General features: G+C 43.2%; 1 protein-coding gene across 6 annotated transcripts in view; it reads left to right on the top strand.

Moving 5' to 3' along the window:
- The window catches only part of LOC122997493 (transcription factor COE3), a 69,037-nt gene that overhangs the window by 24,951 nt on the left and 27,828 nt on the right, over positions 1–16,258 (top strand). For all 6 annotated transcript variants that reach the window (XM_044373653.1, XM_044373656.1, XM_044373657.1 and 3 more), the window contains exon 7: positions 15,686–15,767. In XM_044373653.1, the coding sequence (XP_044229588.1) occupies positions 15,686–15,767 (82 nt within the window). The remainder of the gene's footprint in view (positions 1–15,685; positions 15,768–16,258) is intronic.

Here is a 16,258-nt window from a genome sequence, read left to right on the forward strand (position 1 = left end):
CGCCGTCGCTATAATGTAGAGTGGATATTTTTCCTTCTTGTTTTCTCATAAGGCTCTCATTCCTTGATTTGTAGAGCACTTGTCTACCTTGGGGAATTTATTGTTTTTTTTTTCTCTGTCATACCATGCAGTTAGCTAAAATAGAACAGTATTTAAAAGACAAAGCGGCTAAGTAGTACCGTTCTACACTTTGTAAAGTGCCCTCCATATGTTTTATGCCACCTAGAAAGAATTAAAGCAGACCAAAAGCTATCCAAACATGTGAGGTATCGCCAATGCCTTGCTGTGGAGTGGACTATTCATGACTGGAGTGCTTTGGCTTATTGGGCCATTTCCTTGTCACTTGTGGTGAATTCCTCAGATTCTCGCTCTCATTTAGGTTGTTTTCATTTGCACCGAGTGACAAAGCCTTTGGTGTGGATGGCAAGGCTATAGAGTCCATTGATGCCCATTGGGATTATGAATGATGAAGTGGAGAAGCTGCCGCTATCAGAGGGACACAACACTGCTCTTAATAGAAAAGCATTTAGAAAGGCAGCGGAGAGGAGGTGGTGGTGCTGGGGGCTTTCTGACACTCGACTGATAAGAGGCAGCTCTTCAGAGGTGGTAGTGTGTACAATGAAACACGCTGATGGGGATACAATGACACACATGTTGCGTCTGACAGGCAGTGATTTAGACGTGGGGTAAAAAAAAAAAAAAAAAAAAAAACCTGGAATACAGAACAGAGAGTTTTATGACGTGATACCCTCGATACAGAATTTTTCTTGTGAGGCTTCCTGTGCGTGTTTCTACTTATTGGTTTGATTTTAGGGAAAATGCGTTGTCATTACTCATATCCGGCCTTGACAGACTGAAGAGGGACAGGGAAAGGGAGAGAGAGGAGTTAGTGGTGTAGTGGCACGGGAGTGAAAGAGAGATATGCAGAAAGGGAGAGCTGTCAGTTTGAGGAATGAGCTTGATAAGAGGAAGGGACTCGGCAGATGGGCAGAAGAAACCGGCAGCACACTTCTCAATTAAACATGTAAATACCAAAAGCAGGCAGCGATGGAGATGAGGAAGTTAAATAAACACAGCACCGTGCTGTGATTACAAGCTCAAAACATCACCACCTTTGCCACTTTTTTTTTTTTTTTTTTTTTTTTTAGTTCCTGCAACTCCAAGGAACCCTTTTAATCCAGCTAAACTTCTGCTTTATTATATATTTCTTTTACTTTTTCATCTTCTCCTGTGGCTATTGATTCATGCAGTGAGATTCTTTGAGAAGTTGCATGCCCACTAGGAAATCCTAATATAGATCTAATTGAGCTATTCAACCATTCACTTTGTCCTTTATTGTAATTTACCTATTTTAAAATTTTGTCTAATAATTGTTGTCCATCATTTTTACATACATGCCCCCCCCCCCCCCCCCCCACCACCACCCTCCATCCATCCCCCCTCAAGTGCACCCCGCTGTGAACTACAGGGAGTATCTTAAATACTTCTGTAGGCAGTGTCCCTGGCATTAATAACAATGAGCTTGGCATAACCACAGTACATTCTTGGGGAAGATTCACAGTTTGACATTCAGCCCAGATGCTATCGTGGAGCCACAGTGTTTAAAACCGCAGAGAAGACAGACATCTGTCACTTGTTACCTTTGAAGTGAATAAGAGAGGGACGCAGAAAAACAGAGTGGACAAAAGGCCATTCTGACCACAGACCCTCAGTGTTTACAAACGGAAAGGGAGAGTGACAGGAGAAACTCAAGATGAATGGATCACTGCTGTTGATCTCTCCTCCTCATTCCATGTGCTAAGTTATTCCGTGGCTGCTACCCCAGTGGGGGGTGTAGGGAAACAGGAAGTTGAGAGAGGCATGCAGAGGCAGACAGAACGCCTCAAGGACTCAGGAGGAGCAGAGCACTGCAGCCTGCATGGGAAAAAAAAAACAAAAAAAACAAAAACTCCCTTACAACTTACTGTACACTTCTCTAACCTGAGGTATCAAACATTACAAATGTGAACATAATCCACATTTTAATGAGTGGATGATGCTATATTAAGGCAATATTTGCAATAGTGTTGATTTGCCATGTTGAAATAACGGCATCTATTGCATTAGCTATCGCTTGTGCAGAGATGAGATTAGGAGTAAGTGTAAAGAAGTGTATTTTGATATAATTATTAGAACAATGGCCGTATTCATTTATCTCCTGTCATGTCTCCTCAGACCTGTTTCTATTTCAGGTTGCACGTCAAGTGAGAGCAGCTATATCTGGCTGGCAATTAAGCTGGTCCTGCCTCCCCTTGATGCTTGATTAGTCCGATTGATGGAGGAGGCCATATGTGGCGGTGTCAAAACTTGGCAGCCAGGCTCCATCCTCTCAAATGAGAGGCAGGCAATAAAGAGGCAGGCTGCCCAGAGTGGGTGCACGTATGCGAAGCCTGCAGCGCCATGATTTGGGGCCCCTGATATGTTGCATTTTCTCTCGGGGTCTTCAGGGCACTGACCACTCCAGCCAAGTTCTCGTCGGGGCAGAGGTGGCCACCGGCTAGGGGTGTCACTGTACTGAGCCCTCTGGGGCACAAGCTCCAGGCAAGGCGTGGGGGGTGTGTTGGTGGGGGGGTGGGGGGGGGGGGGTGCGGGAGTGGTAGATGGGGGGTTGGGAGGTTTAGAAAGCTGAAAGATATGGCCCCCTTCCCAATCTCGCTCGGAGACAACAAAAAGGGAATGCTTGAGAAGGGGAAGCAGCGGGAGGAGAGCACAAAGACAAAGGCGCGGGCAAGGTCAGTCTAGCTAATGGGCCTGAGCCGTAGGCTGCCTGGGGCTAGGCACACTTCTGTTCTCTCTCACACACTGGGCCTTCAAAGACCCTTCAGTCCACCCCTCTCCTTCTCTCCTCTCTTCCTCCATCTCTTCCACTCCTCTTTCCCTCTTTTTTCCCACTTCCATTGGTGACACTTCCTCCTTTCAAAAGCTTCTGCACAGGTGCCTTTAAAAAACACATTTTCCACGAAACACCTCCACAAATACTCATTTTTGTACATTGTATCAACAATTGTGATGTTAATGAATGGCATTTCTCCAAACACAAATCATTCCACACAGCATTTCCAAAACAACTAAGAAGATGTTTTCTTTCTTAAACTGAAAGGATGCAGGTTTATCTGCTGTCATGACCATCATTTGGTCCAAGGTCCATCATTAGGTCCCTGGAAGTGCTAAGAGGAACTGTTGGAAATGAGGAGGAGGTGGAGTGTTGTTGTCTGGTTGGCTGGCTGGCGTTGCTTGGCTCCACTCGAGGGCTCCTTTAATGTGCAGCGGAGTAGAATAAGTGAGTGGCTGTGGGCACCAGCTGAGCTCACTCTCGTCTTCGCCTGGTAGCTGAGGGGTGAGCTGCTGCCACCTGACACTGGGCACACGGCTCAGGGCTCCTCTTGGCAACGTGGCACAGCACACATGTCCCCTCATTTGGATGGAGATTCAGACACAACACACAAAAGCTTTACCCCCCTCCCCTCCCCGGCCCTCCTCCTCCTCTTCCTCCTCCTCCCTTCCCTCCCTCACTCACTCACTCAGTCTCTCTTTTTCCCCTCCTGTTTTTTTCCCCCCTTCCTTTAGTTTTTGACGGCATCATAATAATCTGAGTATCTTCTTGATCATGCCCCGTGTTTTTTTTTTTCTTTTCTTCCTCATCTTCTCGGAGACGAGTTTGAAATTGCCTGCGTCAGGACTTTGCTAATTAAAGTCATACTTTCAAAAATGCCATAATAACTGTTAATTAGCTTGATGCTATTTTCAGCATAATTTGCTAATTAGTGGAAAACCTGTACAGCGTTTCTCTCTAATTACAGTATGGCTCCGCACGGCGCATCTGTGCCTTGACTCCAAATGATACCATTACAAAGTCCCGTATTACGCATTCTCTCAAAACAGTTAATTGCCTCCACAGATAGTGAGATACTTCAGTCAGCTGATTTTTATGGTAATAAATGGACAGGCACAGACACAAACCTCCCTGGTTCATATTTATGAAATATGAAAAAGGAAAACAACCTCCTTATGAGATGCATGGAGTTAGTTTGGAATATAATCTGGTTGGTTCTGTGATGATTTTGTGTGCTCATGCGTTGAGTTGCTGAGACTTTTAATGAAGTTTGATTTATTCTATGTTATAACCTTGTGAGCAAGTAAGCCATAACATTATAATTAAAGCAAAAGATATGCGACAGTAACAACATCAACCTTATGTAAGGTAAAGGCAAAGCACTGAGAGATTGCACTTTCAGAGGGGGTTGCCATGTAAATACAAGTAGCAACATAATGTGGCCATGCCACAGCTTATTACTGAGAATGTAACTACCTTGCTGCCCCGCCAGTTATTTTCATGTAGTCTAGCGAGGTGAGAGAATTATGGACATGACCACAGGTTGACCCTAATACATGTGTATACTAGACACAAATTATGACTCATTAAGTGGTGGTGAGGAGCATGATTGGCATGACCTCTGACCTCAGGATGTCAGTTGTGCCCATCCTCCGCTTTGCCCTGCTTTTGACAGCCACCAGTCTGACAGGGCTAGCATCGGCGCTGGCTAATTAATGCACCACTTCAGAGACCCTTTCATTTATGGCTTCTGAAAGGCATTATTAAATTAATTAAACCACCAAGAGTTAGTCATTATGAAATCAGGAGGTTTACATGGATGACAGCGTTTATGAATTAAACATCCCCAAAGTTCCTCGCAGGAGATACCCCGAGCTGCGTGCGGGTACCTAGCGCGACAGATGTTTGCCCCCCCCTTCCTCAAGCTAACCTGTATTGCAAGCGATTTAGGTCTCATTTGGGGGTTTGAAAACTGAAAGCAGGAGAGAAAGAGGTTCAGGATAGCTAATGAGCAGAGAAAGAGAGGGGAAAAGGAGGTCACTAGCTCTGTTCATCTGTAGACAGTACAGATGGTTCTGTTTTATACAATACAACAATGGCGTACATCAATTTGTTGATCGTTAATAGATAGCTACTCTCAGATGAATTGCAGACTGGGATCAGTTGTCTGTGGGTTTTAGCTGAGAACTCTACATTTATAGCCTCGAAACATTTAGAAAAGCTGTGTGCTGTTTTTAACTCATCATGTGATGTGAAAACTACAAATGGTCCATGAGATAAATCCCATAAACTTGGGCTTAGCTGGAGAGCAGAGGGCAGAGATGAGTAGCTCACTCAGGAGCCTTGACGATAGACTCCTTTTCATCTGTGGACTGAGATTCACAGATTATCTCAAGAGGCTCTCTATCTCTGTCCTCGTCTCTATTTCTCTTTTTCTGTTTCTCCACCCTCCCTTCCTCGCCCCTCGATTCAGGAAGTTTGCCAGCTACTGTCTTTGTTTACAATGCCAAGGGAAAATGTCAGAGCCGTTGAGAAAAATATCCTTAGAATCTTTTTTTTTCATCTTCTTAATCTAACAGTTTACTGAACTTGATAAGTGTCCTATCAACATGCTAATCAAATTACTTCGGAACCAAAATTGACAGTTTTCATTAATTATACAAGATTATTCTAATTGCAATTCAAATTTATTCATTCTGAACAGAAGGTATTCAGTAATATTTTACAAAATTTGCATATTAAATGGAGGGAGTTGTGCATTATGCATGGTAATGTATGCACAGTTTCTTATTTTTAACTTCACGGCCATATGTGGTGTCGTTGTAGGAGCAGGTGAAAAGTCTAAGTGTGTTTAATTTGCTTGACAAACATTCGGCTGGAGCTTGTCAAGGGGAGTATTGTGAATGCCAATCTTTATTCCCTCTTTATTGATTACCCCAAACTCTAAACATCTGGAGGTAAATGGCACTGAGAGAGATGAACTGAATCATGGGATTAGTACCTTCAATGGCTGAATCACTATCAATTACTTCAATAGCATAATTCAAGTGTACTGCATAAAAGCTACAGTACCTTGGTTTGAGCCAGGATTAATATTGCAATTTAACGTAACAATGGAAGCATGGGAATGATATGGATGGCGTCCAACTTTTTCACATTGATGTCATACAGCTAATGCCGTTATCTAAATACGAATGTATTTAATTCCTAATTTAGGCTTTGTTTGTAAAATGAAAAGGCTCAACGCATTAGGCACATGTTTTAAAAGGTAATGGATTCTGTGAGTAAAACAACCTTATTTATTCACTGAGACGCCAAACCCCCAATTTGCTCTTTGTTTTTATTTCCTAGAGCGGGCAGTGAAGTGCAAACAGCTTACTGGGAAGCTGTTTACTACTGTATATGACAAAGAGTGTGCGTGCATGCATGTGCGTGTGTGTGTGTGTGTGTGTGTGTGTGTGTGTGTGTGTTGAAGGGGAAGGGGGCGGCTCTTCCAGCTCCACAGGCAAGGTCTTGTGTTGTAATGTAAGCGTAATAATTATCAAACAGCATCGGGGGCTCTGGGTATGGGCTTTAACAGGGGGGAAGCATGTTTGATATGTAGAATCAGCCCATAGTGCATCCATAGAGGGTGACTAAATCGCACGGTTCATGGATCACATTAGTATTGCTCTGCATCCACCCTCGCACTATAGGTGATTTCCATTTAGACACACATTTCCACATGAAGATAAATATGACTTGAATCGTAATTTCCCTGAAGTAAATATAATACAAATACAACATAATACAGTGTCAGGCCAGGCAGGCTAATAGATTACTAGCGTGTTTTCCATTTGTATGGTAAGTGGTGAACCTAGGTGGTGGTCTGGCGAGTAACAAATTGAATGTTTAATCCATCTCAGTGCAGATTGAGGGTATCAGAAAGATCGGTAGTCGTATGAGTTCTCATGTGACTGGTAGTATATAAGATATTTTTACTCTATAGGGGTTTGAGGAATGTTGTTAGATTAACAAGAGGTGCAAAGTGGTAGATAAATGCAATTTCTTATCTTCTCTGAAGTCGTCTGTTATTTTTCAAATAGGTATTTGGATTTGACATGTAGTATTTCCTGTCACTCAGAGGTGTAATCTCTGATGTCGGATTATAATAATATTAGCTCAGTTTTAGTGAGATATTCACACAATATTTTATGACTTTTAATTATAGAATTTTATATATTATTTTATATTATAGAAATGTATTATTAAGATGACTCTTTCTCACCGGTTCCGTATATGTAAGTTATTAATTTCATAATATTTTCTAATTCATTCTAAAGCTTCCCCCTTATATGTTAGAGAGATCATTGTGGAGAAACCATGACAAATTTGCAAAAGATATGCCTCCTTAATGTTACCAAACATTCTCTAAGTACATATTTAATTCTTTAATAAATGTTTGCTCTGGCATTTTGGAGTAGCAAGATTAGCGTCAACTGCACAGCATCTCATATAAAGTGTGACAAATTGATATTTTTATATAGCTTAATCTGTTTACTATGATGTTTATGCGAGGAATTATTACAAACTAATTAAAGAAATCACTTTGATATAATTAGTCAGATTTCAGGAAGCTCATTAGTAGTAATTTGCATGAAAAATAAGCCCTGTAGTGATGCTTAGACCCAGCTATTCGATCTGTGTTTTATCTGGTTACACATCAACCCCCATTGTTTGTTGTTTGAGGCTGTCTGAAGTGGCCCACAATATTTTCAGTCATTGCCCTGAGAAGCGGTGGGGTGTCTTTCAACAATTTCCTCCCCTAAAGCAAGTCAACCTGTATGTGGAAGCAGACACACGCCTCTGTGTACATAAGGCAGGAGGAGTGAGCGGCAAAACACTGTCTATTTATCTGTCAGGTTCCTGACAAAGAACTGAGCTGACAAGTAAGGGGTTCCCTCAGCAGAGCAGGGGGGCTTTATTCACCGTACTTACATGCCCAGTCTATGCCCAGAGACTCATGTTATTTGCAAATCACACTCTTTGAAAACTCACAAACGGGGCGAGACATGCCACGCTATGGGTTTGTCAGCTGCCTTCACAACAGCTAGCTATATCGCTAACAGTGTGCGGTTCGGTAAGGAAGCAGCTTTCTCTTAGCATTTGCCTCGCTGTCACTTTTTACAACACATGCGATCTGTGTCTTCATGCTTGGGGTCTCTCCTCCCTCAGAGGGTTGCCATCTTCCCTTTGGACTGACAAATAAAACGCCCACACTCCCGCTGAAATAAAAAAGGGAGAAAAAAAAAAAAAAAAAGACACTCCTGGAATTACATCATTCTCTGCTGAAGCAGAATTCTTCCAGAAATTGATGTGTTATATTCACATAAATAAATAAAAGTAATGGTAATGATTTAAAATAAAGTAAAATTAGTTTTTTTAAGTGCAATTTTTTTAAAACTCAGGATACCCCTGTCTTAGTTAGAGGGGTACAAAAACAGCTCCTGTTTATTCTCTATACCCTTTTCCCACCACAGACGAAATCCTTCCCTAAACATCCGCACAGAGAAGCACTTGTGTGGCGCTGATGTCACAGACCTACCTGGCCTCCCTCTCACAAAAGCTAAGGTATCATTAGCTAGGCCCACACAATGGCCATTCAACCAAGCCACTGCGCTCCTCAGGACTAGTGAACAATGTTATTTTTTGTCTCAGAATTATAAAGACAGAGTTTTGCAGGAAACCTGACAGACAAAACCCTTTAGAGGTAAATGCTCCAGGCGGCTTTTGGGTTTAATCTTTTCCCATTAGCATTTTGCTCCCCCCCTCTTGCTCACACACAAAGACCATATTTACAGGGTCAAAAGTAAAGGCTCTGGCTCTCAGGAGACTGCTTTTTGTGTAGATCTTTACTACATATTGGCAACACTTTTTGCTTTCATTTGTTGCAAATGAACTTCGTGAAGGCTAAAAGATGGTTTACTGAAATAAAAAGCAGGTCTATTTGTTGGTGGTGGTAAATACATTTTCTTCACAACAGACAAACAAAACTGAACAAAATAACAACACATCTAACACACTCTTACACCCTTAACCAAATATTGTAAGAAATCACATGTGCAAGCATATTAAAAATTATTAACCTACAATGCAGGGGTTTATATAATATAATAGTTATATTGTCAACAATACAACAGCTATGCAAAGGGTTCATGTGCTACCTTTGTGTGTGTGTTTGGGTGCATGTGTGCTACGTGTGTGTGTGTGCACACATTCACTTATGCTCGTGTGTGCATGTGTGTGTGTGTGTTAGTGTGTATGTGTGTGTGACTCCATGTGTGTGATTCATTCCAGGGCAGTTTTAGTCCTTATAAAATATTCATTTTGGTTGTGCAGGGCCCTGTAATTGCCATCTCTCACCCTGAATTATTTATACCTCGCACAGACTGACAAAGCTTTGCCATACGGCCCCAGATGAATCAGAAAGCAGCCATCTCTGCTGCCAACAGCACTGGGCTTTCACACAAATATGGCAGCCACGTCTCTCTGCCTGGCCTCTCTTAATTTGACATTTTCTTTTTCCCCCTGCCTTTGTCCTAGGTGCACAGAAAGGTTACCTGTTAGCTTTAAGCACCGACCTGCTCTCTGTCTTTCTGTCTCTATCCCCCCTGCCTACATGACAGTCCACAGTGGGTGTTTTTTTTCTTCTTCTGAGAACGCGTTAATGTGGTGGCGATGTCAGAGTGGCTGCCTCATGTTTTATGATGACTGACCAGTCCTGACAGCCACTTTAGATGTATGTATTATACATTAGTAATAATATGATGTAGAAATACACTCGCATGCATTTCAGCATGCATGGACAGACAGCAAAACCACTGACTCACAGACCTATATGTGGCACACACACACATACACACACGCATGCAAATAAGCCCCCACCGTCCCTCTGGATCTAGCATGGCTGTCGGTAAACGGTCAAAGCCCCCCTGCTGGTCTTCCCTGTACAGCTGCGTTCCTCTGCGTCTTGCCTGGGTCTGATCACTCCAAGGTGCCACAGGAGAGACGGCAGTGTATGGCTCTCATTGTAGACCAGCTCTGGGGCCTTCCAGGACCCCACGTCCAACACCCTAAATACTACTATTCACCCAGGCCAGTTACTCCAACATATGCTTATCTTCCATCTCACTAGTGCAGGGAGGTGCTGACTGGTATTTCCTCAAGGCCCCGAGCTCCAATGCTGACCAGTAATCAAAGCACCATATTTCTCCTCCTGTGCAAAAATAACCTGGAGATACATCTCAGCCGTCCAGCTGGTGAACAGAATAAATATTCCTGAGAACTGTATTGTTGACGTACGTGATTGTTTCTGTAATGTCAGCACCCCAATGACCGACATTGTTAAGTCAGTCTTAGTCATTATCGGTAATCATCATCATACGGTTTTTACGGTGCCAGTGATGATTCAATAATATTTATGAATTCCAGTTCGGATGTAGATGATGTTGGCTCTACAGCGGCAACCAGTGTTTGATTCATTTTTACAACAGGGCTGCAGAAGACAAAACAACGCAGAATTATTTATGTTTTGTGTCTTATTATATTGTGTTCAAAGTCCTGGTAGAGAAAAGCCATATTCAGAGTAAAACAAAGAACAGCGTGCAACAGTACACAGCCTCAGCAGTATCTTGATGTGAGGGGATGGTAGAGGCAGAGAGAGAGCTTGGGGCTAAACATGCAGTATGTGGCGGGCTGGAGCTAAAAGCTGCATAAAGCACACAGCCTTAGTCCACTGTTAGCAAGTGATGGATAGTTAGCAGGAGCTGCGAGTCTTCGTCTAATCTGTTACAGTAAACCTGTGCCAAAGCCTGAAGGGAATCAGTGGGGGCTAGCTAGGAGTGGGTTTGACGTGCAACCATTTGTGAAGACGAGCGATTCTCTTAAGTAAGAAACTAACAGTGTCCGGAGAGAGAGAGAGAGAGAGAAAGAGAGAGAGAGAGAGAGAGAGCGAGTGAGCGAGACAGGAGGTGAGGAGAATGAGTGAGAGTACGGGAGAAGGAGAAGGAGGAAGAGATACCATAATGAGTCCTGTAGCCATGGAGTAAATGAAGAGGGATTGACAGAGTGAGGGATCCTCAAGTGAAATAATGTCAATGCCACTCTGCCCATTAGAGAGAAAGGGGGATGGTGGAGGAGAGGGTAAAGAGGGATGAATGGAGGGACACAGCTACATCTTAGGGTGCAGAGGAAGCACATAAATAATTTGTGACACTCCCGCAATACACACACAGCTAACAAAAATATGAAATATAAAACAACAAAATGAACTGACAATAGCAGCTGTAAAAAAAATAAAGAAATAAAAACAAACGAAAAAAAAAAAAAGGCCTTGGAAATATCCAATAAATTCTGCGAGACATGTAGTTGGGATATTTGATGTTGAACAATAATAATCACAGTGACATCTGCCTTGCTGCTCTCGGAGGAGATGGGCAGAGCCTGTGAGTGGAAAGGGTTAATCTCCCAAACCCAATAAGGTTGGATAGTGAGGCACTTGTTCCCTGATAAAGAAGTGATAGGATCTGTGGGTCTGGTCCCTTGGCGCTTGTACAGGGGTAGAGCAAATATTGTTAATGTGCTGTGGTTTACTTCGGCTAAGGCGAGAAAAACAGCTCTGCTTGACGAGAGAAGACAGCGGCGAACCAGAATACGACAGAAATGGCCATGCAGCTCTGCTCGGCCTCCCAGGGACTTAACAGGCATATATATCAAGCCCACTCAGTTGCATAAATAAGTGTTCGGGAAGATTAAGATCTATAAGTGTCTCTATTTCTTGTTTTACTTGCTCCGCCTTGTCACAACAGGGATCTGAATGCAGTTCAGTGGAGTGCCTAATAACTGGAGCAGTAGGTAGGGAAGGCAGGAGGCTTGACATTAAGACCCTGGCGTTTTGGAAATCCGATACGCTATTGACCCGTGTACTACTATCTCAGCGTAGAGATCTGGTGTCAGCAGATTGTAGTCTGGTGTTGGGAGCCGTTTCTTACAGGGCTCCTGTAACAGGGGCCCATTGAGTCTGGGAGGCAGCTGGGGCCTGATGGGCTGGAGCTGGGTGGTGATCGATACTCACCGCCCTGCAACGGATGACCTCACTGTCATGGCTGCCGGCTGTGGACACTGCATGCTAGTCATTAGTGCCGGGGCACCAATCAGGAGCTTAGAGTTGTCAATACCTGACTCTTACAGATACTATGGCCATCTGTCAGTGTATTGTGTAACGGCCTAAACAAATACGGGGGAGCTCTTTTGTACAATAAGAACAAGGTGTACAATTCGATGGAAAAAAATTATCTGTCAAGTATGTGATTCAAGAGATCTGTGAGTGAAAATAATTTCAAATAGCTCTGACTGAACTTTTAATTTTTTACAAGTCATTAAATATAATAAAAATCTGAGAATGAATGGTTAAAAAGATGAATGAAATTGACAGTACAGCTAGCCTCCTCTGACGATGGAGCCTTCTTAATAATACAACATTATCCTTATTTGCCCTCTTCACTCAAATCAAAGGGATGGACATTTATGCATGAATGACATCAACCCGGCAATTAAGTTTGCCATTTAAATGAGAGAAGGCCTTCCTCACCTCGCCTGTTTGTTTTTTTCCCTCTCTCTTCTTTTTTTTCTCTATTCCCCCTCTGTTTGATGATGGTAGAGGGTGAGCTAGAATTAGGGCGACGGGTCTTCCTTTGAGTGTCAGCCTAAAATGATCAGAGTAAAGATAAGAGGGTCTAGCAGCCCTCAAATCAGTCAAAGTGCCAAAGTCGGCCTTTTTCTCCTCAATTACCGGGTCTGTGAAGCCAGGGAGTGGAAGGCGCAGAGCCTGCTGCATTACTAAAGAGACAATCTATTTCCCCTTTGACCAGAGGGAGAGAAATCATTATGGCATGATTAGTAGCTTCGGCAGTGGGCGAGCATGGAGGTACTACAGGAGAATCGTATTAATTGCCTTAGACCAAGTCATGAGCAGGATTGTTTTAACGTTGATTTGTGGACCTGTATGACTAGCTGTCAGAGATAAAAGCTGATGTCAGGTCTTAGTTATACTGGCAGACTTCGGGCACGCACACAGAAAGGGTTGATGTCAAAATGAGCTTCCGTGGCTGCCCTGAAAGTCTTTCTCTATATGCCTGTCGATGTCTTCCTCTTTGTCTTTCTTCACACTTCATAGTTTTCCTTTACGCCTCCCACTATCCCACTATCCCTCCCTCTACCCCCCCCACCCCCGCCCCCCTTCCCTCAGATGGACTACACCCCACCCCTTCCCGCACTCCCTTTCTCTCTCTCCTCCAACTGATAGCTGCCTTGGCCGATTATTTCATCCAGTGTGGTCCACTGAGAGCCTCCTCTCCCGGCTTTGGAAGAGCTTTAATTAGCCATGTTAATATCCCCTTCATTGGCCTTAATATCACTCAACACCTTCCTCCATCTCAGCGGCCACCAGGGTCCCCCTGTCCTGTCAGAACAGCTGATTATTGAGAAGGATAGCTTTAATCAAACCTAATTGCAGTTCATTCTTTCTCTCTATCCCCCTTTGCCCTCCATTGCCAACATCTAATGGCAGCGACGACTTGATATCCCATTAAAAAACAATTAAACAACCTCCTTTTGTCTCCGTGCGTGCCAAAACACCAGCACAAACTTCTGTAGATATTTAAGAAGTAAAAGAGAGAGAGAGGGGCCTTGTCTTAATTGCTCTCCTTTTCACCAAGGACCAATTTGCGCTGTGCTCATGGAGAATCTTAACCAACTCAAATGTAATGGATGCTATCGTACCGCCACTTCTGTGGACTATGAAAATTAAGCTTATCTTTTTAGCAGAGAAATTGTGCTTAATTGCCTTCATAACAGTAAACATAAAGAGCTACTTTATGATAGCGTGGGCACTCAATTTCTTGTGTTTATTGTTTCTTAACTTTTGGTTTCGCTGTAGTGGAAACAGTATGTAAAAGCATTAAAGTATCCAAGAGAAGAGACAAGACTAACTCTGAAAGTAATGCGTTTCTTTTATGAAGTCAGTGTATTGCCTGGCAAATGTATTCTATCTCTTGCACTGACATAAATTGTCTACCAACGGCTGATGCATGTACATGCACATGCTCACACACACATACGCGTGTAGATGTGCACGCACCCGCACACACACACACACACAAACACACACTGGCCTTACCCAATCTGTATGAGAGGCGACAGACAAATAAAAGTCGTATTTCAGGTCTGCTTTCCGCAGATGTCTGCTGCTCTACATTATGACTCTTTGGGGAAATAAAAACAGGGTCAGGGAATTAGAGTACATAATGGTCATTTTGATGATCAGCCAACAGATGCAACCCGAAAACACAGTGAACACAATCAAGCGAAATGCACTAATGACAAGTCAGGTTTTTTATGGCCTCACCACACACCGACAGGCAATCAGCATTCTGGCATGGGTTAAAACGTCTTTTATTGATGTCCAAGCCAAAGCTACTTGGATGTGGAGTGAAAATATTTTCTCACCTCTCCTCTCCCTCCTGGGCCCTCAGTGAAGCCCTAGGTATAGGAGTCTATCGAAGAACGCTTCTAAATGACCAGTGCATGTGTTAATGTGGCTAGGGTTAGAAGGGTCATTTCAGACTCTGATTTATGGCCTGGCCGGGATCCCACTGGGCGAACGCAAAGTCTTAAGTGTTGTGAAAGCGTCCTCACAGGCCACACAAGCCACTGTATTTAGCTGAATGAAATGGCCATGCAATCTATGGTGCAATCTATGGTAATCCAATGAGCTGCTGTGATTCTGCGAGCCAAGTTAGTATTACAATAGAAACCACACTATTGCATATATAGTAATGCTAGTGCAATGTGATGAAAAATAAACATCACAGCGCACTATTTATAATGAATCGGAGAAGGCAAAGGCACAATCAGTCATGATTCTGTGGGGAGAATTTGCAAAAACAACAAGTCAATTTCATTGTTTATTCAGTGTGTTTGTGTAAGATTTTACACAATAGGCTACATTCTTGTCGGCCTTGTTGTTAATATGCCCCTCTTTAACTGTTTTATATCTGTGAGGCCACATCTGAAATACAGCTGTCAATACGAGGCTTTATCGATAAATTCTGGGAGACCCGTGAGAAAGCGGCAGAGGAAGGCAGCTTACAAACTAACCAAGCCCAGATCTCACTCAGACGTGACATTTGTTCAGAGACGATTAGCCAGGTTGTAATTTGTGGCATAATTGCCTCACCCACCCACAAGTGCATGGGTGTGTGTATGCGTTATGCGTGTGTCTGTGTGTGTGGCATACGGTGGTCCCAGGAGTGTCCGCCTAATTGCCTGACAGGACTATAAGTTTTGTGGCGCGCTCTCACCTTGTTAGGTCCTTTATCCCTGATGCTCTTCAAACAAGACCTGGTCACAGGTGGGCCTCATTTGCTTCCCTATTGAACAGGAGAACTTTAATTGCACAGGGGGTGTCCTGGGATTAAAGAGGTGGGTGGAATATCAAGTGACTTCCTGTATGTTAGTGGCAGATGGGTGTTTGGAAAGACCCATGAACTCAGGTGAGGGGATGAGATGAAAAAGAGACTGATGGTCTTGATTTTGAGGGAATAATAAATACTGCAACTTCCCAAACTGAAACAGTGTAGCGTCATGTTTGTGAATGAACGGGTCGGACGTGTTTGAGGATTCTTATTTAAATATTCTATGACTTTGCTATTTAAGAATTTAGCCTAAAAGATATAATTCATAGTTTTCCCTTTTTTGTTTTGTGCTCTCTTTCAGATTCTTCTTAAAGTTCTTTCTCAAGTGCAATCAGAACTGTCTGAAGAATGCAGGGAATCCACGAGACATGCGCAGATTCCAGGTAACTGAAATCTATCTGTCTATCACACATATGTTCTGTCTATTTCTGTCTCTCACTGTCTGCCTCTCTCTTTGTCTCTCACACACGCACACAGGTGTACAAATGCATCAACACACATTCACATATGAATGCGATTCTATTATTGGCACTGGAGGAGGCAAAAACCAGGGAAAAAGAGAGTGGGGGATTTTGTGTCCTGTGTGCTCTGGACGGAATATTTATTAGGGAATACCATCTGACACAAATAAGGATATAGGATTTAAGAGTGTCATCAATTGTGTTCCTGACAGCTTTCTGAGCCTCAGCGCAGAGGGGAGGACGTTCCAACCACATGTAACAACAGTGTTAACTCAGGATCTGTCTGGCAGCGGAAACGCATACCTTCTTATACACACATATGCGCAAGCACGCAGACGTACACACATATGGATGTATGCACATACAGGCTGGGAGCGCATATATTTGCTTTCTGTATATGCCTCGCTCAGTCT

This window comes from Thunnus albacares, chromosome 14 (genome assembly GCF_914725855.1).
Source record: "Thunnus albacares chromosome 14, fThuAlb1.1, whole genome shotgun sequence".
Taxonomy (NCBI): domain Eukaryota; kingdom Metazoa; phylum Chordata; class Actinopteri; order Scombriformes; family Scombridae; genus Thunnus; species Thunnus albacares.